General features: G+C 36.5%; 1 protein-coding gene across 3 annotated transcripts in view; it reads right to left on the bottom strand.

Annotated features, from left to right (window-relative positions):
* Positions 1–209: 209 nt before the first annotated feature.
* Positions 210–25,519, bottom strand: part of trpv4 (transient receptor potential cation channel, subfamily V, member 4) — a 29,567-nt gene continuing 4,257 nt past the window's right edge. Inside the window, exons 2-17 of one of the 3 annotated variants that reach the window (XM_039659812.2) lie at positions 23,572–23,650; positions 19,135–19,571; positions 16,528–16,703; positions 14,334–14,486; positions 12,981–13,121; positions 6,268–6,566; positions 6,019–6,198; positions 5,322–5,480; positions 4,410–4,502; positions 4,118–4,191; positions 3,456–3,621; positions 2,253–2,319; positions 1,864–2,168; positions 1,369–1,496; positions 1,174–1,286; positions 210–878 (exon numbers count right to left, since the gene is read on the bottom strand). In XM_039659812.2, the coding sequence (XP_039515746.1) occupies positions 766–878; positions 1,174–1,286; positions 1,369–1,496; positions 1,864–2,168; positions 2,253–2,319; positions 3,456–3,621; positions 4,118–4,191; positions 4,410–4,502; positions 5,322–5,480; positions 6,019–6,198; positions 6,268–6,566; positions 12,981–13,121; positions 14,334–14,486; positions 16,528–16,703; positions 19,135–19,571; positions 23,572–23,580 (2,613 nt within the window). In that variant the 5' untranslated portion in view covers positions 23,581–23,650 and the 3' untranslated portion in view covers positions 210–765. Of the gene's footprint in view, positions 879–1,173; positions 1,287–1,368; positions 1,497–1,856; positions 2,169–2,252; positions 2,320–3,455; positions 3,622–4,117; positions 4,192–4,409; positions 4,503–5,321; positions 5,481–6,018; positions 6,199–6,267; positions 6,567–12,980; positions 13,122–14,333; positions 14,487–16,527; positions 16,704–19,134; positions 19,575–23,571; positions 23,651–25,519 lie in introns of those variants that run through there. The other 2 variants (XM_039659811.2, XR_016168368.1) reach the window with 2 other exon arrangements.

Raw genomic sequence — 25,519 nt, 5'->3', positions numbered from 1 at the left:
AAATAAGAAACTGAACCAGTCATTACTAGTCTCTCACCAATGAAGTCACACTATTGCCCGCATACTGAGGTGAAAATAGCATACTGCTGCTGTCTGGCATTGTGCACACTCCTGGTGTGGATGCCACATCTGTTTTCTGCATGACCTTTATTACAAAACAATGCCAAAGGCTAAAACAGAGCAGCATTTTTTTGTCTCTATTTTATGTCTTCCATTACGGTTGGGCAATATAACAAAAGAATAACAATACGATTTTTCATTAAAAAAAGACCATACTTTATCACAAGGCACATTTAACACTGCTGTAATCGTATTGATTAAAATATAACCTTTTCCATGTAATCAAAAAAAAACAAACAAATGTCAGCAAAAATCAACAGCGACATCCAAGACCCTGTGGAGTGTTGTCGTTTTTTTTCCTCGATCAATATATAAACTTTTTGTTTATAAAATAAAAATGATCAAATCTGTTAAGAGAATCTATTGCACACACCATGAATAACACTATAATGTTAATAACTATATTTTCTAACATATCTCTTTAGCAACGATATGGACTGACCTACAAATTAAGTGTTCCTGAGTGTCTCATGGGTCCACGTACAAAAAAGAGAGGATATTTTCATACCTCATCATATATATAGAGCTGTTCTTCCAATAGTGATTAAATAATGTAGAACTACTGTCAGCTTTAATAAAATACATAATTGTCTGGCCGGTAAAAAAATGTTCAATGTCACCCTTTGAAGTCTTTAGCGTTCAGCTTTAGCTTTCAGACTTATGTCTGTGTCTGCCTGTGAGAGGCTCCATCTCTACGGTGTGATCTCTGGACCCCCTGTTCAGGTCAACCACTCTTGGGACGACCGTGGACCAGCGATCTATTGGTGCAGTGGAGAGAAATTGTGTTTGTTAGTTGATTCTTGAAACAATTTGCTCTGTATTGTTTTTTTCTCTAACAAATTGGGAAAAAATTGTGCCCAGAAGTCACTGTGGACCAGCGATTTGTTGGTGCAGTGGAGAGAAATTGTGTTTATTTTATTGTTTTTTTTACTAATTTGGGAACAAATTGTGCCTAAGAGTCATAAAATAAAATTCTAAAGAAGCATAACGTTTCGCTAACGGTTTATGTGTGTGTGTTATTGTGGGTGTGAAAATTCCAGCTCATTTACCGACCTCTTCGAACGCCTCGTCCACCCTGTGTTTGTTCGTAATAGTCTTTCTGTCCTGGATCCTCATTTATGATCCCCAGATTTTGATTCCAATGGGACCACTTAACCTCGTCCACCCTATAGCGTGGAAAATGAAGCCCCGTAACTCTGGTAATTCTGGTAATTTAATGAATGAGAAGTGGATATCTTGTAGTTGTACCTGAAGCACCAGCGTTTGTCTGGCGTTCCATCCAAGCCCTTGCCGACCGTAACCATCTCTCCAACCCGGAAAGACCTCCGCAGACACACTGGGAAGGACCGCTCAATATCTAGGATAGTAGTGGCCCACTGATGCAAACAGAAGGAAAATTACATGTTGGAGATTAAAGGCATTTATAACCACCGTATGCTGAGGTAAAAAGTCAATAGACTGAAGTTAACGAAACATTGAAGTGACTTCCTGTCAGATGGGCATCAAAATAAACCATGGCAACAACAACTTGAAGGAATAGTTCACCCAAAAACTATGTCATTCCAACACAGCATTTTTTTTTCTTCCAAGATACTTTTACTTTTACCAAGATACATGATACTTTTATGTTACTTACATTTCTTGTGTTCCAAAGAGGCAATAAAATAATGAGATTGGAATGACACGAAGGTGAGTAATTGATTTCCATTTTGGGTCAAATCTGACCTTTTGTGTACCTCTCACCTGCAGTTTCCAGATCTTCTTGCTCTCTTTGGACACCTGTCCCACTGTCTCCCCCATCAAAGCGATTAACATGTTGAGTAACAGGACGAAGGTGAGAATGATGTAGGTGACCAGGAGAATGAGGAAGACAACGGGATACTGTGCGCCTTTTAACATGTTGTCCAGCTCTCCAATGCCAATGGTCAGCTTAAACAGGTCCAATAGGAATTCGCTGAAGGTGTTTGTATCTCGGCATTCTGGGTATTTGAGGCAGTTATCCTTGCATGTCTCCTCATCAGGGCAGATGGTCAGAAGTGAGACTAATGCTGGTGGGCAATCAAAAAAGAAATCGTCAGTGACTATTTACAGCGAATATACCATAAAATACCAAAGTGCTATTACTAGCATACCTGATGCATAGCCGATCATGAAAAGCACATAGACCAGCAGGAACCGGAACAAATCTTTGATGAGAATCTGAACAATATATCCAAATTGAAGACATAATGAGTAAGCATTATTACACTAACAATATGAGAGGACAGTAGACTGGCAAGCAGGCTAATTATTCCAAGGCTTGTTTGTGGTTGCCAGCTGTGATGTAGTCATTACTGGAGACAACAGCTTATATGCTTAACTATGGAGATTTGCTGCTTAACTTAACAAGCAGGCCAATGTTGTCTAATTCAAGAGGACAGGATTTACAAATAACATCTTAGCCTAAAAAAAATGGTTGTTGATGGATAATATAGCATTAAAGGGGTATTTCACTTTTAAAAAAAAAACTTTTGCTGATATTTTACTCACCTCCATGTCATTCAAGATGTCCACGTCTTTCTTTCTTCAGAAAAGAAATTAAGGATTTTCTCCATATAATGGACTTCAATGGGAACCAAACGGTTCAAGGTCCAAATGTGAGTTTCAGTGCAGCTTCAAAGGGCTTTAAACGACACCCGTCTAGGACCCTTCGAGTCATGACTCGAAAAAAGATTTGTTCATTTTGATGAATGAGTTTGAACAGGAGAGTCACGAACGCTCATCACAGAACAGAGCAAGGTGAGCATTTGTGCTTATAAAACTTAAACTTTTTTACTTATTTTTTAAATGGCCGATCGTTTCGCTAGATAAGACCCTTATTCATCGTCTGGTGTCGTTTAAAGCCGGTTTGAAGCTGCACAGAAACTCTCATTTGGACCTTGAATCATTTGGGTCCCATTGAAGTCCATTATATGGAGAAAATCCTGGAATGTTTTCATCCAAAACCTTAATTTCTTTTCGACTGAAGAAAGAAAGACATGGACATCTTGGATGACATGGGGGTGAGTAAATTATCTGCAAAAGTTTTTTTCTACTCCTTTAACTATATACAGACATATGCATATGTTTCATCAGTATAGGACACTATTAGTAACTTTCACTATATTTACAGTACATTTTCATTGGACCTTACTAAGAATTAAAATACATATACATATTTTTTAATATTTAATAAACTGATTTGTTTCAAGACTTGACAATTCACAAAGATATTGAAGAGAAACTTCAAATATCAAAAATACTGATTTCACAATTGACAATCATTGAATTAAATGTGTACGGTGCTTAATTCATACCTTCTGAATCATGATACTGTAAGTTCCAGTGAGTTTAAGACCTCTGGTAAAATAGAGGGTGTTCATCCAACCTAGTACTAGAGCAAACACCATCACAGACACGTAGGCTTCAATCCCTGACAGGTACAGCGCTGCGCTCACCAGCACCAACACGGAGTAGATGAAGCTGACACAAGGAAACGCAAAGGATTGGTCAGCAAGGAATGTACAGTACTTGTCATCAACATACTCCAACTAATACATTTACCACTTGCTTTGAGTTTCCTGGCGACAAATGAGCAGCTCAAAACTGATAACTAAACATGTTGTGGCCTCTGGCTACTTCCGTATTTTGTTACTTTGAAGGTTTCAGAATGTCTTTGAGTCCTTATTTGCCTGTGTTGCTGAGTTTCATTATGTAAGGTTTGCTTTTCAAATGTAAAATGCCTCACTGGTTTAGCAATGCCACATATTAATTATAATTAACATAAACATATCGTTGAACTGCAGTCATCTTTGCTGAGATTGTGCTGTTTTTATGCAAGGAGATTAACTATTAAAACATGCCAAGAAAGGGGTTTTGGAATTAATTAGACAGCTCAATTAAAAAGAGGGAGAAAATCGCCTTAGGGAAAGACATTGAGAGTAAAGGAAGATGCAAAGAATGGGACTGAGTGTCTTACTAGAGAAGTTGAAAGGATCCATCAATAAATAAAGAATTCACCCCCGGGCACTTCTTCAGGAAAAGGTCCTTTATCTAAATCAGGAGAGAAAACCAAGAAATGCTGCTCAAGATATTTAGTGCTAGCTAAAGAGGAAAGATAGGGCAACCAAAAAAAAACCCCCAAAAAACACCATACTGTTAGAAATACAGTAAGAAACATACACAAAGGTGTTCTTTCAGCAAGCTGAGATCTTAACAATGAAAAAAAAACTATTTTACAAATAGTAGTTTACTGTGTATGTAAAGCTTACATTTGTTACGAAGAAAAAGACTCCAGATGCCACAGTTATGATCTCCCCTGCCAAGCGCACCTTGTCTGCAGTGGTGTCGTAGGCATAAGGGGGCTGTGGGGGAAGAAGATTTACAAATCAACTCCAGACCTGTTCATTCCCAGAATGCATCTCTTTACACAGGAGGACCCATGTGGTAAAAAAGCAATTCCTCTCTATTCAAATAAAAACATGAACATCCACATCATTCAAAAATAAATTGTCTGTTTTTGAAAGAAGTCTCTTATGGTCACCAAAGCTGCATTTATTTGATCAAAACATGCAGTAACCATCATAAATACTATAAATTGTGCATAATTTCATGCAACTAACCTTAACCACACCCCAATTATCCTATCCTATAATAAGTACATGTAGGTATTTAATATTACTCAGTACTTAAATATATAATTACACTGTAACACGGACACCTTAAAATAAAGTGAAACCAAAAAAAAAGGGGGTTACAAAAGCCTCATAAATCATTTTAATATGCTGATTTGGTACTCAAACACTTTTATTATAATTATTTTTAATGTTGAAAACAGTTGTGCTGCTTAATGTTTTTCCCAGGATTCTTTGATCGATAGAAACTACAAAATTAACAGCATTTATTTGAATTATTTTGTAAAGTTATAAATGTCTTTACTGTCACTTTTGAGCAATTTAATGCATCCCTGCTGAATAAAAGTGTTAATTTCTTAAAAAAAAAAAAAAAAATCTAGATAGATAGATACCATTGTTTTTGTGATTTGACTGGCGATTCAATCTTAATCTTGGCCAACAGCTTCTCCCCATTCAAGCAAACGGAAGAACTACTAATTTGACCGGAGACTCGGCAAAGGCCATGATGGCCGCTGACTGAGTGAACAGACTTGACTTAAAAGGACTCACTTTTCCCACTGATGGGCGATAATAGGCCACAAGAGTGAAGATGATCATGGTGACAAGGTAGGAAAACACACTGATGTAGAAGGTCACAGCAGCAAACTTCTGCCACTTGGCCCTCAGCAGCTCATTTATCGGTTCCACCGCCAACATCTCATGGCGATTCTGAGGGTACAACCAATAAAGCATGTGAGACAGCTAAACACAGAAATAGCCACCAACATCATGAGGAGGACAGTTTCTTGATGATTGTTATTTGTCTGTATTTTTACAATTTCCATAAATGCTCTTCTATACATTATGACTTACACAAGTAATGTCTCATCACCCAACTTCCACTGTTTCAACGCATTCTCATCATATAGGTGATTCTCATCATATTTTGACATCCAACGCACATGGCACCCTTTAGCGTCAATATAACGCTTCGGTTATGGGTAGGTTTAGGTCTGGGGTAGTGTTAGGGTTAGACCATTAGGAGGCGCCTTCTGGCCCACATATATCTGCATCTCATATTGACGCTAAAGGGTGCCATGTGCGTCGAATGTAGACGCAATGTCAAAAGCGTCACCTATATGACGCCTTGGGGATGAGACTGTTTACCTGCTAAATCTCACACGTGATAACTTCACAAAATATGGAGCACCATGCAAGTGCACACAGTCTATCTTCCACACTTTCGTTTGTCAATCCACATATTCACCTCAATCTTGCTGTTATAGACAAGTATCTCCAGAACAGAGACTTCCTCTCCGCAGGTATCCAGGGAAGACAGATCATAGAGGTTGGAGTACACGGGTCCATAAGCCCAGTCCTTAAATTTCCGGGAGAAATGCCGAGCCTCCTCGTCTTTGATCTCTCTCCGGATGATGTGCTGGAACACCTGTTGAGAAAAAAAACTTTCAATGCAAGTCCCTGAAGCTGAATTGCTGGTATAAAGCAAGTCTCCTACCCCGATTTTGCCCAGCTTGGCGGCCATCATGAGAGGCGACATGCCATCGTTGTTGAGCACATTCTCCAGGTTGCAGTCTGGGTAGAGTTTGGCACATTTAATGAGCAAAAGGTCGTACATCTTTGTGACAAACCGTGTGTTATCCCGAGTGTTGTCAGCGATATGGACCAGGGCATGCAGAACTGTGTTTCCTCTCGAGTCCTGTCTCCGCATATCTGCCTTCTTGTGGCTATTCTCGGTCAGGTAACGCACCATGTCTGGTTGGTTGGTACAAGCTGCGAGTGAGAGAGGCAGCTCACCTGTACAATAAAAGAGAGAAAACATTAAAACTTTCAGTTGTTAATTTTTTTATATCCTAATACATTTTTGCATATACTACCTTTCAAAAATTGGGGTCAGTAAGATTATAATACTGTCTTTCAGCAAGGACACATTAAATGTGTCAACAGTGACAGTAAAAAAAAAAAGTACAAAAGGTTGTTTTATAATAATAATACATTTTCTTTAACAAGGACAAGGATTTGAAATAAATCCTGTTCCTTTGAGCTTTCTATTCATCACAGAATCCTGAAAAAAAGACTTCATGATTTCCAGATTAATATTAGCAGCACAACTGCTTTCAACATTGATAATAATAATAATGAGAAATGCTTCTTGAGCACCAAATCAGCATATTAGAGTGATTTCAGAAGGATCATGTGACACTGAACAGCTTTGTCATTAAAGACTAAATTTAAAAATATATTCAAATAGAAAACATCTATTTTATCTTTAATAGTATTAATATTTCACTATAATACTTTATCAAACAAATGCAGCCTGGTGAGCATTACAGACTTACTGTATACATGCTACACTGTAAAAAAAAATATTGTTGGTTTAACTTAAAAAATTAAGTAACTTTTAAGTTCATTAAACTGGAAAAAGTGAGTTAATACAATGAAGGAGATTGATTTAATCATCAGAAACTCAAAATATTTTGTTATCTGAACTACATAAATTATTTAGGTTGATTTGACAAAAGAAAAAATGTTGTGATTACAAATCATGAAAATATTTTTTTTTACAGTGTACGGTATTTAGTAGACACTTTTAATCGAATGCATCATTTTAATATTTTTCCCTGAAAAACTCAAAAGATCAATTTAGACTAGAATTATGGGTTATGCTGGTCGTTATGATCTGATGCTGATGCTGATGCTAGTTAAAAGCCTGATGGGGACCAGAATACCAGCACCCCCAACACGAAAAATACTGTCGACCAAGGTAAAATGGAGTCAGGGATATTTCCCGCCTGCCCAGCTACTAGACTACAACTTCCAGATGTTCCAATTATCATTTTCCTTTATTAGACACCACGGTGAAGAAATACAATTAGCCCCTAAAGCCAATCATCCCTTTGCAGGGCTCACATAACAAATGAGCTTTGATCTAAATGTCACCATTGGTATCCAGTGCTCAATTAGTGCTCGTCTCATGAGAACCCATCTCAAATGGGAAGCCAAACAGTGAGAGTGAGCTGTTGCCAGGGGTGACAGATTATTTTCATGTCACTTCTTATAGAAACGCTTCCCTCTCATTGATTTGCACGCGCTCAGAGAGCGGTTAGTGTGACTGCTAAATCACATTAGCTGTCAGTGCTCTCAGGTTGGCGCTCACGTCACCGGGAAGCTCCGCGGCGAATGACTCCCTTCGTGCTCAGATCTGGGGGGATTAAATACTGACAGCCGTGTCTAATACAAATGAAAATAATTTACAGGTGAATAAAAGAGAGATGGAGACTCCTGGCAGGGCACCAGAAAAGATAATCCTATTCTGTCATCCTTGGATTATTTTAAAATAGTTTTGCACCTTTCAATCAGTTCCAAAGCAGACGTCTTGTTTCGTGGGTTGAAAATGGTGAGATGTAAATGAGGCTCATGAGAAGGGAATTCAAATTCTCAGCTTGATTTTATTACAAAATCACAGTTTTGTAACCACTGACGTCCTGGGAGGATCAACTAGAATAGTTTAGATTACAATATTTATCATGACAAAACAAGAAATGGCGGGACATCGGATTTTATACCTCAGGAAGTCATTACAAAGTTTACAAAGAAAAGCACAATAAGATTAGGAACATGAATTAAAGTAGTCTTTTGCTTTGGCAATATTGTGCTATTTTACACATTCATGCCAATAAAGTTAATTTGAATTGAATTGAAGTAATTCAATAGTATCCAGCTGCAGACCCGCAGCACAACAGTTTCAGAACCCCAGCGCCAGAACCGGACAGTGGTGGAATGTAACGAAGTACAAATACTTTGTTACTTTACTTAAGTAAATTTTTCACGTATCTTTACTTTACTTAAGTACAATAAATAGTGCCTACTTTTTACTTTTACTTCGTTACATTTTGCAGCAATTATTATACTTTCTACTCCACTACATTTCTACAACTTCTGTTACATTTTCGTTACATTTTCTGATCAGTTTTTCCCCTGCCAAAACGTAATCTGACCGTCCGTTCGTTGTACGTTTGTCTCACCAGTGACGTTTGGTTGCCATAGATACAGTATATCAACTAAATGCGTCTCACACGCAGTGTGTTTATCATGCAATTTATACGCGAAAATTAGTTTTTACGTGCATAGGAAACACACCGGGTGTAAATATATGTTTGGTTTGGTTAGGATTATGGCAAGCCAAGAGGTTCAGAATTATACCATAAATTAATCTCGTTTACTGCCAAACATAGTTATTAACATATAGTAAGGATACGCATTAAGTGTATATTGCCTAATTGCAAGCTTGTTTCAGAAATGGTGACATTTTTTTCCATCATTATTGAACATCATTATAGGAGTAGGCTATTAGGTTGAATGAGTTAGAATTAAATGTTTTATTAATCATTAGAAAATAGACATTAAGATAATAAATTGTTATGCAAGTACTTTTACTTTTAATACTTAAAGTACATTTAAAATAAAGTACTTTTTACTTTTTACTTAAGTATGGTTGTCATTGTGTTACTTCTACTTTTACTAAAGTAAATATTTATCTGGGTATTTGTACTTTTACTTAAGTACTGAGATTCAGTACTTCCTCCACCACTGGAACCGGAAGTAAGGGGCGGAGTTACGTTCTAACCAACAACAGCGCCAGGGTCGTAAGTGAGGGGCGGAGCTTAGGTTTGAAACCTAATAACGCCACCTAACGTAATATGGAGGGTATTTTAGACATGAAACAGCTTATTGAACATGTTATGATGCTACATTACAGTACAATAAGCATTTTAAAACATTGATTTTGTGTAATATAATTGTATATAGTTTCAGTTATCTTTTGTTATTGTATGAGTTACTTCCTGATCATGATGGTGAAAAAATAATACTTGAAACTTATGGTCATTTTAATGTATAACAGTTTAATAATTTTATCTAGCTAAGCAGTTTACGTGCTAGGCTACGTGTAGATTTACGAAGGTAAGACCTTTGGTTTTTTTTATGAAGGAGTTAACTTTATATAATAAAGCTTTGAAAGATATAAAACAAGACAAGCATTGGAGGTTTTCAAAATTATACTTTCGATAACTCGATAACTCATTAGACCTCAGTGATATTTTATGTTATATTTATTTATTTATTGTGTTTACAAAAATATTAAATTGTTTTGAAATTGAAGATATCTATTTGTAAGATGATTTTGATTGTTTAATAAAAAAATAAAATAAAAAATGCATGGGTAGTTTTGATAAAATATACTTTATTTCACAAGAACATGTGCAGCATGCATTTTTTTCCCTTGTCAAATAATAATGTCAAAATCTAAAAAAGAGAGAGAAAATTCGGCATTGTTTTAAACGAAACAATAAAAATCTATAGCTACAAATGACCAATTCAACCCTAGGCCTGTTTTATCACAACAATCTTGTATACATATAACTTACAATGTATCTAATGATGAACTCACTCTCAGGCCCATTTTGTCCTTACATTCTTGCTAAAATAACTATAATGCAATAATAATAATAATTCCACCTCTCCCTCACTTCCGGTTCTGGCGCTGGGGTTCTGAAACTGGGGTCTGCAGCTGGATATATCTCAAGTAATTTGACAGACCTGTAGTAACACACTCTGATCAACAGGAGGCAGAATGTGTTCAAGCCATTTTTTTATATAGTTCAGAACATCATCAGGCCTCCTAAATATAAGACCCTTTTACTGTATTTTCCATTGCAAACACAGAGGCTCCTTTCACTCTCTTACATCCTTAGTACACCCAGTACTACTTATGTGTGACATAATGTCCTGTTGGTTTTCTTTTAAGCTCCAGAAACCGTCTTACTCCCAGCTGATTGAACATTTAATGAATGTATAAACTGTGTAATACTCCTCATATTTGCCAAACATAGCACATAGGAAAAAGTAAAGAAAAATCACCTGATGTTACTATAGGAACTATGGGGTTTCTAAATATATTGTTTATTTATCGGCAAAGTCATGAAGGCTAGGCTCCTGATGCTAACTGTCTCATAGAGAAGAATTACAGGTCAAGACCACTAGGAAATCACTTTAATATCCTTTCAATTTCTTTAAAAATGTGGACATACTATACAACAAAGCTCAATTTGTTTGATCAAAATATAGTAAAAACAGTAATAATGTGAAATATTATTACAACAATTACTATTACTATTTTAATATAAAAGTCAAACTTTAATAAGTTATTTTGAACCGTAGTGTAACTAGTGAGCGAGTGACTGATAAAACAGCAAATGGAGCTTCCCACGAAAAACATTGTGAGTAAAGGCTCGGGCATGTTGTTATGAGGTTAGTAGTTTATTGAAACAAATGTTTCAGAACAGAGCATTTAAAGCATATAATAATATTTTAACAGATTAGAGTGGTCTGGAAATGCTCTTGATATATCCTGCACAATACTGCAAAAAATATATATTTAACAATATTAAATATTCCTTATCACTCACTTTTAAAAGGTTAGTTCACCCAAAAATGAAAATTCTGTGATTAATTACTCGCCCTCATGTCGTTCCAAATTATTTGTATATTTGATATAGGGACCATGGATATATTCATGAACATTTTTGTATGATAATACACCATGTAAATATGCCAGAATTAGTAAAAAAGATGCTACTTTTCATCTGCAGTCCCTAGACCGGTAACATAAAAAAAAAAACTAACAAAAAGATAACCAACAGTCATACAGCATTCATTCACGAACAACAACACACATGGATAAGAATATATATTGATATTACAAACAAAGCATAAATACATGATAAAAAAGACATTATAGATTCACCAATATACTACATTTAATTTAATAACAAAAGTGTTTGTACATCTCTGGTTCTCTAAGAGCCACTTTTTAAAGTGAGTTTTGAAATGTCAAATGTAGGACACTCGTGACTCGTATCGAAAGGGGCAAGTTATTCCAAAGTTTACCACATATTATTGATAATATATTTTGGCCAAAGGTGGTACGTCTAAATGGTGTCATACAGTCCCCTTACCGAGACCTGTGTAGTGTACTACCTCCACTTGCAAGTTTTTGAAAGAAGACAAGCAGCGGAGGCAGGGCAAGATTATTTAACACTTTATATACCAGACAAACCTACTTGAAACTTTTAAAATTGGCAAAACCTAGAAAATTATGTCTCTCTAAAATATTGCAATGGTGAAATGACAAGGCTTTTTTTATCAAAAATTTTTATGGCTTTCTTAAATAGAGATTAAATATTTTTAAGAGTAGATATGCAAGTCAATGACCAATTTATAAAACAATACTCAATATGTGAAAAAAAAAAAATCATAGTGTAAAAGAACAACTTAGCAGCTTTGGTCTTAAGAAATGGCCTGACTTGTTTAAAGTTCTGCAAACTGAATTTAACTTTATTTGCCAGTGTGGATGCCATTTCCACATAGTTCTTACCATGTGTAAATATTACGGCATCATCAGCACACATCTGGACAATATTTTTACATGCCTCTGGCAGGTCATTTATATAAAGTGTAAATAAAATCGGACCAAGTATGGAGCCTTGAGGGACCCCAACAGGAGACGTTGAGTCACTAATATGAACACATTGCTTTCTACAGGACAAAAATCCAGTTGAGAGCTTGCTCAGAGAAATTAAAATATGTTAGTTAAAGTAAAAGAACTTTGTGATTAACATCAAAAGCTCACTTTAGGTCAAGGAAAACAGCACTAACACAAGAACTCTTATCTAGGTAGCCTTTAACCTTTTCCAAAAACAAACAATTAGCTGTTTCTGCTGAGTGATGGGCCCCGAAACCAAATTGCATAAGGTGGAGTGAATTATCGCTTTTGCTGAGATGTTGAATCAGTAGTTTGGCTACCCATTTTTTGTAAAATTTTGTTTAAGCTTGTCTTAGCATTTTTTATTACTTTATTTCTTAATGAGGTACATTTTTGTCGGCCAGTTGTAAGACCTGATTTTAAGGATTGTTTCAATAATTGATCTCTTTCATTCATAAGTTTCCTACATCCTTCATTTAGCCAGGGTAATGTGTCCCTGTTCTTCTTATGACTTCACTTTCGGAGGTAGGGCCCCATGACTTTCTTAGTAAATTGGTCACAGTCACACTCTAGAGCTCCTTTAACACATAAATGAAAGGATTTTCATCTTTTTGGGTGAACTAACCCTTAAAGACGGGTTAAAGCTACAGAACAAAACCAAAACTCACCAAAGTAGAAGTATCCACCCTCCTCTCTGGGCTGGAAGAATCGGCCCCTGGCCTGGGCATGAACATCAGCCCCCTTCTCCACCAGAAGCTCCACATACTGTTTGCACCGTCGCTCTATGGCGATATGCAGTGCCATCTGACCTACACACACACACCACATTTTTATTGTAAATAATGATGCCAGTAAAGAATCAGAACTTTTATTATATGATACTGAATTGACCATAAAGTCAAAACCAAAGCACTCTGTGACATTACAGGAAAACTGATATCTATGATACATCTTATCAGACAGAGAAGCGGGAAGCAGCCTGATATTATTAGATACTGTCAACTTCTTTTACACAAGAGGAAGTACTGCAATATGAAAATACAGCCTATGTGCAAAGCCTGTAGTTTGTGTGAGAGCTTTAAAAAAAACTCTTATATTAACTATATTTATTTTTATTGTCCTCAGATTTAATCAACTAATAAAGGATTCCTGACTTAAAGTCTAAGTTTAAGGAAGTATTTTGTCATACACTTGGCTAAACTTGGAAAGGAATAACCTTAAATAACCTGATTTTCGTAGTTCAGTGCCACTCTATGGGTTTTGGCAGTGGGTCTACAAAAGAAAATCTGTTGACATACAGAATCAGCCTCGAGGACTGGAATTAACACTGGCAAACAAACTGAACCAATATGTGAGTGATTGTTTCCTGAGGAAATGAAAGGTAGACTACACAATGTCTGCTCCAAGTACATTATTATTGAGTATTTTGAGAAGTGCAACTTCCCGATATTAGTAATGCCGCCAAAACAAACATGCCATTTACAGCATTTGAAGGATTAAAATTAGAAGTCTACAGCCATAAAAATTAAATGATTTTAATATACATGTATAATACACTAGCATTCAAAAGGTTGAACATGTTGGACTGGAGTGGCCCTGGAAAATTTAAACATTAAACATTCATCGTTTTTGTATCAGAGGGCAAGGACAGTTTATGCACTTTATCGGGTGTGGCACTGGCAAATTCAAATCCCCTAAACCTAGTCGGGTAACAGAGGAACAACGTTAAATTCAGCAGTGTTTGTGAGGACTCTTTGTACTGAACAGGGTGGAGACTGGAGAAACCCAACGTCAACTCGGGGGTGACTTCTCTAACATTGAGCTCAGTCAGAAGTGCATGTGAAACTCCACCGCTGTGCTCATATTTCATTAACCTGCTCAGGGTGGTGCTGGTAGCTGATCAAAGTAAATGTTAGCTCATGCCACACTAAAGATTTTGTAAACTTTTAAGACAAATGATGCTTGAAAACTGGTCCTAACGGTTTTGAATCTGGTTAGTCTTTAGTGGTTGGAGGACTCACCCCTATAATACACATCTCTAAAGGGTGTGTTGATGAACTCTGGGAGACTTCCGGTCTGTTCAACAATGTCCAACAACACAGGGATTGTGTCATTGTGACCATTGTGCAGGTTCAGAAGTGCTTTTGGTAGACACGTCTTCCCTGTAGAAGGTTCTAGAGAAAGCAGAGAGAAGAACACCTGTTATCAACTAGAGTTTTACATTTTATTTAAAAAAATCTCAGTTTGCGCCAAGTCTGTTTGATATTCTGGCTCCTAGAAATGGCCTGTGTCCCACATTCAGGATATTTTTCTCTTTTTTATCATCCAGAAAATGCTAATTTTATGACTGGTCCCTTAGAAAAGTACATAGTTGGGGCTTAATAATTAACATTAGGGGTTTGTTCTAATTGCGAATCTAAGACATGAAAGTAATGTCAATGTTTTCCTTTATTTCATCAAGGCATCACATTTTCCTCTAGTTTCCAAAACCTGATTTCCTTCACTCATGGTAGTTGTCTTTTTGATCCCCTCAAACAGAATCCTTCATTCCATTTGTGACAGTTTGCTGTGATTTCTCACTACTCTCTGACACTTTGAAGCAGGAAGTAAACAGAGGACCACACCTTGCAGGGTTCACATCAGCTTACATAATAGAATTTCCTTTACTACATTAAAAAGGTCCAATAACAAAAGCCTAACAATTGAACCATGAGGGAAGGGGTTGCGACAACATTCGATATCTAGAGACACAACCCTATGTATAATAAATCAAGGTTTTGTCTTTTTAATAAAAAAGTGAGATCATTATTAAAGCAAGTCCTAATAATAGATTATTACTCACATAAAACAGAACAATGTACAGGTAGTATAATAACTTTTCAGTTTGTATTCTAGACAACAAACCTAAACATACACCTATTGCTCTTCACTCATAAGCCCCTTTCACACAGAGATTTCAGAAAATAAACTGATCATGTGACCCGGGATCATGTGCAAACGTGAACGTTGATCTGCATTTAAAACCCTCATTCAAACAGTCGCCCAATAACTACATCATTGGGACGCCGACGACACACGTAGTAATATTCCCAGGAATATTACTAGGTCCCCATCCCGGGATCAAACCTAATCCGGGATCCCCATCCCAGGATGTGTTTGCGTTCACACAGAAGGCCCTCTAGCAATTCGCACACAAAGTTGCTTTATACCCTGAATGTCGTTGCGCAGTCATGTGTTGTGACTGCAGGTTAGCCAATATCGCATAACTTGGTGTGAAGTGTACACTAATAAAGGGTACGATAGCATGGTTCTTTCTGCCATCTGTACAATGTACACTATACTGACACAAAGTCTGTATTCATTAGCTTCTGCATGAGTAAAAATATATAATAAATATATATATATAATTCGTGCATACCCAACTGCTTCACAAATCCAATGATGCCTCCTAAAACAGGAGATTCTTTGAAGCCTTGCCATCTCCCATAGGTCTATTAAACTTAAATGGAGGAAGTAGAAATAACAAGGTATGAACTAATTAATTTCATGAATTCAACAAGCCAAACTTTTGAAGGAATCAAGGACTTAGGTTGAGTACTTTGCAGAATAGACTTGCATTAGACCACCTGACTGCAGCGCATGCAGGGAGGAGTCTGTACAATAGTTGGAACCACCTGCTGTACCTATACCGGGCAATGATGTAAAAGGACATTTGTTTGATGAAGGAACTCAGAATATCACGAGAATAATGAAGAGATTAGAAAGTAGGGAAGTAGGTGAAGAAGGCTGGTCAGGTGGGAAGGGATGACTTGCGAAGGTAGAACATTACGCAAACATGGTAATAATGATTGTATTGTTTGCATTCATTTTGCTTTGCCTTTGGCCATGAATCATGTCAGCAGTCCAACGGGCTGTGAAGACCACCATATACGGAGTCTCTTGTGTATCATTGTTTTGGTCACACTTCATCTATATCAAGGTTGTGGTTCATTCACACCTTTTCTTATATGCACATACATAGTATAAGCTGAAGGCTTTCGATAAAGATTTGTCTCGATTGAACTACACTTCTGTATCTGTGTCATACTTGGTCTCAGATCAGTGTCACACTGTATGTCTTTGATTCGATAAGGAAGATCCATAATTATTTATCTAATTTTCAGTGATCAACGCTGTGTGAAAGGGGCCATAGACTAATCCATTCCCAGAATGCACCTTTGAACTCCTCATCTGTCAGCCTCTTTCCACTTGATTGAAGATACTGCAGGAGACCATCCAGAGCTCTTGGATCTCCTCGAGATACAGCTTCAAGCAACAGCCAGCGGTTGAAGACTTTAAAAACAGGGGGCTCTGGGGATCCCTCGTCACATGACATCTCGATCTCGGCCTTCCTGCAGGAGGAAATACATAGACTGTAAAAAATATGGACAAAGGGTCTGTGACGTCACCCATAGACTTTCTGAAGAACAGTTTTGAGGCTGTTTATGGGGGGTATGGGTGGCGCCATACTGGAAAATCTTGGGGAATACAAAATACAAATGTTCAGAAAGGATACATAGGTGGTATGATGATGTGTTGTGTCAGATCATGGCCGAGACGTCAAATTCCACTCGCCACAACCCGCTCAGCTGTCAATCAAAGTTAACCGCCCTTATTTGTCATACATTTTATATCTAAATACGATCTAAACTAACGAGAAAAAAATTCACCCCCCTCACAGTTGTCAGGCACGTGGAACTTATTGAAGATTACAATAAAAGTCCATGGGACCAAACTGTAAACATATGAATTTATGCTGTGAAAACGGATGTTTTAACATGATGTCTATGGATATTTGCTCCCTTTTGGGACCGGCCTCTAGCGGATTTGAGATGTATCGCAGTTTTTTGCACTTCCGGGTAGGCTTCATCTTTCAGATTAGAATGTTGCCGCTTGGGGAAATATGACCTTTTCAAATTATGACTCCAGTTAAACGTGCTCCAGTTAAAACTAAAAGTCTCTTATTTGTACTGTATACTAAACCGCCAATCTGACATTTATTCAATTGCAAGACATGGCTGGTCATGATGTAATATGGCTTCCTTAATGAGGAGGTGACTTGTTTTTTTAGGCAACCGACTAGTCTTTATCTGTGAAGCGAGTGTGTAATCATTTTACACATCTGTAAAAAGCATTATTACGCTTTTTTATCAGAAACATTACTTGGTGCACTTTTAATCTTCAAATGGTCTCCGTTTCCTGTTTACACTGGGCTTCAGGGTCTATACGACCCCAACAATTGATTGAGTAATTGTACAAAAAATATCCATTTTTAATCATACAAATAATATATTTTTATATATAGTATAATTTATATATAGTATTTAATATATAGTTTGTTTACTTCTCATCTATTCATTAATGCTGTGTTTTTGGAGATATAAAGTACTTTTGTATCCATATACCACACAATTCCTCAACTACACCATTAGCTTGCATATGAAATATTATTTTTTTATGATACTGTACATTGCCTTCATTCTGTGTAAAAGTTTTCAGATTTATGCCGGATTTTTTTTTTTTTGGACACATGAAGAAAATATATTTAGTTTTTTTTACATTTCCCATTCATTTCAATGTGGGGTCATATTGACCCCAAAGACCAGAAGTGTAAACATTTTTTTTTTTACATACCTTCAGAACAACCGAATTAAGCCCAGTTTTTTTGTGTGTGTGTATAGATAAATAATGTATGAAAAGTACACTGAGATGAAGGGAACCTTTTTTTTAAGTAAAAGTCGATTGGGGTTGTATAGACCCCATGACCCGATTGAGGGCTACATGCGATTTGCACATATAAAATTGCACATGGGTATTCATAAAAACTTGCAGTACCACCCTACCTGGCAACAACTTTAGACTACTTTTTAAGTCACAGTGGACGAAGAAAAAACTTCCATAAATAAGTTTCTGTCCTCAGGAAAACCTGACTGCCTAACTGACCTCAACCTCAACATAAACATTACTCCATAAGCCTTAATGGAAACTCCAACAGACATTCAGTTGTCCCACTGTGGATGATCAAGAGTGTAAAATCATGAGTAGACTGTCCTCAGCATGGAGAATAATATGTAAAAGTGACACTACACAATCTGTAAAGCATTCAGATCTGACCAAAGTCTCACCTCAATTGCAAAGCAGGAAGATGATTCCTCTAAGACTTTTCTTAATTGAAGATTAAACTAAAAAATTCTATATTCTTTATATTCTGATTCAATATCAAAACGTGGTACTGTAACTGTGGAACATTGCAAAGAGTTGTTATTTCATATCAAGCTCAACTCAATCCTCAGTCTGCATTCTGTCACCCAGTAAACAATGTGTGCACTCTGTTTATGGCAGTGGCATTCCTGCTCACTTGCACACATGTGCAACGAATCAACACTTTACTTCACAATTTAGTTATTTATAAAAATGTAAAATGTTATTGTATTATAATATCATATTATATATTATAGTGATTTGGTTTTAATTTATTTTTTATAACTCACCATGCATTTCTTGTAAAGCAAACAGCAACTTTTAATGGGTAGAATGCAAATAATCTGCAAAAGGGGTGACTTAATCGGACTGACGACTAAAGTTTACACGTGTGAATGAGTGATTTAAAATTTAAAAAGATAAAAAAATCCAAATGGGCAAGAGATTGTATATTAACCAAGAAGCATTTTCGCTGTGGTTTAGCGGTTAGTGCTTGTGCCTATCTTCCAATAATTTCCTGTACCCTTTGCATTATTGTATCAATAAAAGTGGCAAAAATTGTTAAAAGCTACTGTCTCTCACCCCCGTGGAAGCTTCTTCCTGCGTTTTTTCTGGTTGTTGATCTCCCTACATGTGCCGTAGTCAAACAGTGAATCCATAGGTGCTTTCTTAGGCCCTGGTGCCCCTGGATATTCAGACTTGGTGGACTCAAGAAGGTCCATGGGGTTAGGAACCCCCTTTTTAAAGGGCCCTGGAAACCTAATCCGTGTGTTCTGCTTGTTGTCAGTCTGTTGTCCAGGTCGAGTTGAATCCTGGGGCGAGTCTTGGGTTGGCTGTGATTCATCATCATTGTCCAGTAGTTCTACCAGTGAAGACATAGGGAAGTTGGGATCCCCGTCCGCCAAAGGGTCCTTACCCTCTGACGAGTCCTGAGCAGCAGTCCCGGACGGTGAGGACACAGAGTTTGACTCTGTCATGGCCAGACGATAGCGCTTCAGTAGAGTGGAAGCTGAGAAACCCTGCTGTAAAGTCAAAAATGGAGTCAGTGGACTTTAAACACAAAACAAAGCAATTACTCTGGATCGTGTGCTGCTAATACATGTTCTCTACATCATAACCTCTGTAAATTGATCATTTAAATGGAAAATAATTAAATTAGCTGTTAGGCAACTTTTTCAACATTGAATCTAATACACATATTTAACTATTCAAAATGTGTATTGATCAATCTCAGGCAACTTTATTTTTTATTTTTTTTTTACAAGGTTTAAGCAGAATATGGACGCATGTTTTCTCAATCCTGTTACCGAAAATCATGTGTCATTTAAAAAGCCAGTTTAGAAGCATGTCAATTAATTCCTTTTGTTTATTTTAAAGAAATTGTTGGTTATATGTTCAAAGAATTGATATTTGTGGTAATAAAATCACTATTAAAGCAAGGTGTATTTTGATTTAAAAAAAAAAACCACAAAGGCATTTTTTTCATTTTAAAGGCGACCGAAGCCTCAAGCTTATAATTTTTTTTTTTTAGAATTAATTCATTAAATAATTGTACAAATTATGGGCCAAACAAAACTGATAAAAATAGTGGTTTAATCTTATTATTTTAGAAAAAATAACAGTACTGAAAGTAACAGGATTGAGTTTTTAAGCAAAAAGTTATCAAATATATGGCATATGGCCACATAGCATTGATGCTAATAGCATGAGAACACTGAGCCAGTTCTAGTGCCTTACCAAAAGTTAATATTTTTAAAATAAAAAAATTAAATCTAAAAAAAAGTTTCATAGTTACAATTTCATCAAATATACAGAAATGAAAATGAGAGGAGTGACTTATAGTCGCCCCATTGCCTTCAGAAGATCCAGATGATGCAATTTACTGTTGAAAATGTGTCGTCGTGGGGGGGGAATGAGTGAAAACCCGGGGATATTTTTTATCTAAAATATTAGATCAAATGTTTTTTTCTTTTTTCATTTTAAAGCAAGTTGGATATAAAGTCACAACAATGCAAGAAAAATCAGATTTCTGAAGATTTATGATTTTAATCATAATATTTCATGGTAAAGTTTAGAGATAGAGAGTGGGGACATGCAGAAAATGCAATTTTTTAGTGTTCTGTGTCGTTTTTATTAATGTTTTTAATTATACGTTTTAAATTTTAGTTAGCTTAAATGTGCATGACATTTTGCTATTGACAAAATTTATTTTAGAGTTAATTTTCATGCAATCTTATACATACAATGTCCTGGGGACAGAAATGTCACCCTTTCGGTGGAATGGCTCCTAAAATGATACTATTTATTATAGTGGTCTTTTTACCAAGTTTTTAATCAAGTTTTTGTTTTTCTGCAGTTAAAACTGCAGGTCAATTAGTATAGCCTACTTGAAACTTGATCATTTGCTGTACTGGTCTAATCATATAAATTGTGTCATTCAGCATGTATGGTAGGAAAAAGCATTGCTGCTTTCATTAAATGTTGATTCTAACCAGTGTTAGAAAACTCTGAATGTAAAGAGATGGGATACAGGTTAGGTCTTTCAGTTCACCTTGAGCAAATCCACTTCAGCACGAACAGAACCCAATACTGAAAACACTGCACGAGAGATGCATTCGAGAAAGAAAGAAAAACATTCCAGGAATTCCTGCACTGGATTGTGAAATCAAGGAAATATTTTATCCCTGAATACACAAGAAATATGAAGATGCATTCCAGAAATAAGGCTCCTGGAATCAATTTACCCTGTTGGTACTACCAGAACACCTTATGAGCCTGGCTGGCCTTCCTCTCTCCCTCTCTCATAACAGTGTGGGATGTTAGCAGAGAAAATAATTGTTTAATTAGTTCAACTAGGTGTGCTTCTTTTGTTTCTGAGGAGATCTCTCTCAGGTAGGTTCGCCTCTCTAGCTGAGTCATGGATGCTCACTTTTCCACTTTGTGTGCCCTTCAAACGGATGAGGACTCAGTCTCAGGCACAAACTGATAAGGAAAAAACGACACCATTGTTACTGTTGGTACTGTATACTGTTTGTATGTGTTCAAGTGGTGAGGAATCCGAAACTGAAATTCAGTTATGGTAATAGGTGTTTTGTTTCTGTAAGTGGTAGACCAATCCCAAAAGAATGAGCCATCTGACCAATCAGAGCAGAGTAGACTTGTAGAAAGGAGGGTTTTAGAGCGACTGAGTCTTCGAATGAACCGTTTTCAGACTCATTGAAAAATGAGTGATATTCTAGGTATTTTATGACAAAATTAAAGTGCTTTTTGACCTTGGGTGCATGTAAACTTATTGTAGGAGAGCTCCAAAACCAAATTATGAACCTTTGAAATAGCATAATAGGGGCACTTGGATATATATTTTTGTATATGACACCCCTTTAAATTGCAGCGAAGAACTAGTTGGATGTATCCCCTCAAGGGCGTTTTTTTTATGACATTAATTGCAAACAGTCCAAATAGCTTTTTTGTTTTTCTTACGGTATTTGTACGCAAGAGTTGGCATCGGTGTTGAGGTCTCTTACCACACATCTGCTGTAACTGTGGGCTGTTAATCAAAAGCATTTCTTATGAAAGCCTTAACAATTTAGCAAGACACTTTTGCAGTGTAAAGATAGCTTAAATAAAGATTTAAGTCTTACTTGTTTTATACATTCTATACTTCGTTTCTTTAACAATGACATTTTAATCGTACCATTCTTTTGACAAGAAAAAACAACATGAATGTACTACAGAATACCTCACTGGTACTGGAAGTGCCCAGTAGCTTCAATACTCTGAATCTATAAACATACATACTACTAGGGATGGGACGATAACCGGTTTCGCGATAAACCACGATAAAATATACTGACGGTTAGTAATATCGTTTAAAATGTAATTATCATTAAAACCGTGTTTGATTATCGCGATTTTAATAACTCACTGTAAATCCTGTCGGCCAGTCTGACGCAGCCGCGCGCCGCACGCAATGTTTACTTTTCGAGAAGGAATGGCGGAAGGCAGTGACCGTGCTTGGGAGATTCAGCCTTTTAAGAGGACCAAATCTGGGGAGTGGTCATAGTTAGGCTTTTACAAAAGTCCTGAGGGAAACTTGATCGAGGATAGTCACCCTGTCTGCAGAACAAAAAGTCACTGTCCAAAAGAAACACTTCAAATCTGCCAAGTCGTCTTCTAGTGTAACCATCACCCGCTGTTGAATAGCGAACGCAAGGCAAGTTAACTTTGACCTCAATACCAAAACTACGTCTGGGAAAATATTGGGCACGAAATGTTGTTTTGAGTTTAAACATTTTATGTCACTCACTTGAAATAGAAGTGAAGATTCCGCGAAGAAAAGTTTGCAGCAAGTGTCTTTGAGCCAAAAGACGAACGAACATGTTCAAATAAGGTTATTATTAAGAGTGACGTTTTAAGGGATAGTAATGTATAGATGCATCACGTATTACACCGATTTTATTTTTACCACATAATTACGGGGACATATTGAATTGATAATGAGTTTAGCTAATGTTTTAAATCTTACCCGTTTATAAATTCATTTAGTAAAACAATCGTCCAGACAAGATGATCACACCAATATTATCAAACTCTGTAAACAATAAATCAACTCTGATTTCATTTTCAAAACAATCAAAGACTGGAGACACAAGACGGCCGGCAAGTTGTATTTGAATGAAACGAGCGCGTGTCCGTTGTGATATTGATGTGCGCTGTGTGTGTAATAATGCGTTGCTATTGACGACAGGCATTATAAAGAAGGAAATGCCATAGAATAGAATCTTGCTTAAAAAAACTGCATAGAGCTGATTGTTTATTTGTTGTTTGTTGATTTTCATTTATAAAACTTGTTGAAAAGTTTTCAGTGTGAGCATCAGTTCTTTTTGAACACTTTCATCTAATTTTAACAAAACCGTGATAATATTGATAATCGCGATAATTTTGGACACTATAATCGTGATATGAAATTTTCATACCGTCCCATCCCTACATACTACATAGAAAATACATGCTACTTACTTCAGTCATTGCTTGAATACTATGTGTAGTTCCCAAATGTCAAATTACTCCTTGGGGGAGCTGGAAAGTGTCAGGGGGTCTGCAGGGGTACAAACAAAGAAAAAAAATGTCAGAACAAACTGTCAAACTGAAGCTCGACAAGAAACATGCTGCCCACATTCCCTACAATATTCCCTAGGCTTCTGAAACATTTACATATTTTCTGTTCATGTATAAATACTCACATATATACATTATGAAATCTTGCCAAACCCCGCATGCAGTTCTGGGAATTAATTTGTCTACTGTGGTTTTGTCCAGCTTGGTTTTCTGACCCACCCTCTTGCAGTCTTGGATTTTGCTTCAGATTTGTTGCGCGTGTTCTGAAGTGCCTTTGGCCTCTGGGATTTTGAGTATTACAGGTACTTGAGTATTTTGAGTATTTGAGTACTACTTTGAATTGTGCTTGTTTTTAATCTCTATCCTACTTCAGTACCTGAATCAACATAAGTGATGCAATTCGACATCATATAATGGAAATTGGTATCATCTGTACATACTGATGTCAATGCCAGCTATTATTATATACAATTTTAAATATATTTCATTATTTTAAATTGTGATAATATTCCACAATAGTTTTCTGTATTTGTGATCTCTCGCTCTCTCTCATATCAAAAATACAGAATATATTGGAATATTATATTAAATTATATTTTAAATTGAAATATTCAGGTATTCCTGGTGGTAAAAAATTAATTAATATTTTAAATAAATAATATGATGTTGATTTGGTGCTCACAAAACATTTCTTATTATTACCAATATTGAAAACGATTGTGCTGAAAAGCCACAGCGTTTATTTAAAATAGAATTTGCTGCAAAAATCTTTATTGTCATGACAAATTTAATGTATCCTTGATGAGTAAAAGCACTAATTTCTTTAAAAAAACTTTTTCTTTTTCTTTTTTGGAATACTTTATTTTTCAGTTTACAAGAACAAACACAAACAAACAACCTCCATCCCCCTCCCCAAAAGGATGCTCCATCATTTTAAAGTACATATACAATGTTTCGAGGTCAGTCACATTCCAATATCACATTATCCGCATTTAATCTAAATAGGGCTGCCAAATTTTAATAAAGGTGTTTTATACCTTTTTAAGGTGAGGCTATATGTTATTTTTTCTAAGGGTACACAGTGATTCACACAGTGACTTTTAAGCCAATTTCCACAAAAAAAAAAAAACATTTACAATTTGTTAAGTGGTTTATCAATGACTCCTTGCTTTTGAACGGTAGTTAACATTTCATATTAACATTTAGGCACAAATGTGATATATTTTGGTGCCGATCCCAAGCAATGTTTTGATCCAAGACACTTTCTCACAGCTGGGGAAAAATGAGGTCCCTATTCATCCCTTATATCCCCTCCGTACACACACTCCAAAACCTTTGTCCGCAAGCATGTCACAATCTATTGAGGGATTCGTCTCAGTCCTAAACGGATTCTCTCATTTCCCAGAACAGGCATGACTCACACTCCCTCTGTCCTATTCTCTTCCCAGTTCAAGAGGGAAGTCTACTATTTCATCAAGTTAAGTCCAAATTCCTGAGGCAATGAGCGATGACTGCATCAAAGAACCACAGTGGCTGAGGTAGCATTTAATTCCAGTGCTGTTTAAAAGAACAGTTCATCCAAAAGCCTGTCATCATCGTCTTAGTCATAGTTTTTCAAAACTGAGTTTGCTTTCTTGGTATACAAAAGAAGAAGTTTTACAGAACATTCAAACTGCTCTTTCCCATTCAACTAAAGTATAAAGTAACATGGGGCTGTTATGCACCAACATTTGTTGTGGACCATGACAAAAAGACAACCGCCGTGGTTTAAACCATTTACGTTTACATTTACATTATCCAAAGCGACTTACAATTGCTATATATGTCAGAGGTCGCACGCCTCTGGAGC

Source organism: Pimephales promelas, chromosome 4, assembly GCF_988280905.1.
Source record: "Pimephales promelas chromosome 4, fPimPro1.hap1.1, whole genome shotgun sequence".
In the NCBI taxonomy this organism is placed as follows: Eukaryota; Metazoa; Chordata; class Actinopteri; order Cypriniformes; family Leuciscidae; genus Pimephales; species Pimephales promelas.
This window is presented reverse-complemented; position numbering and strand designations above follow the sequence as displayed.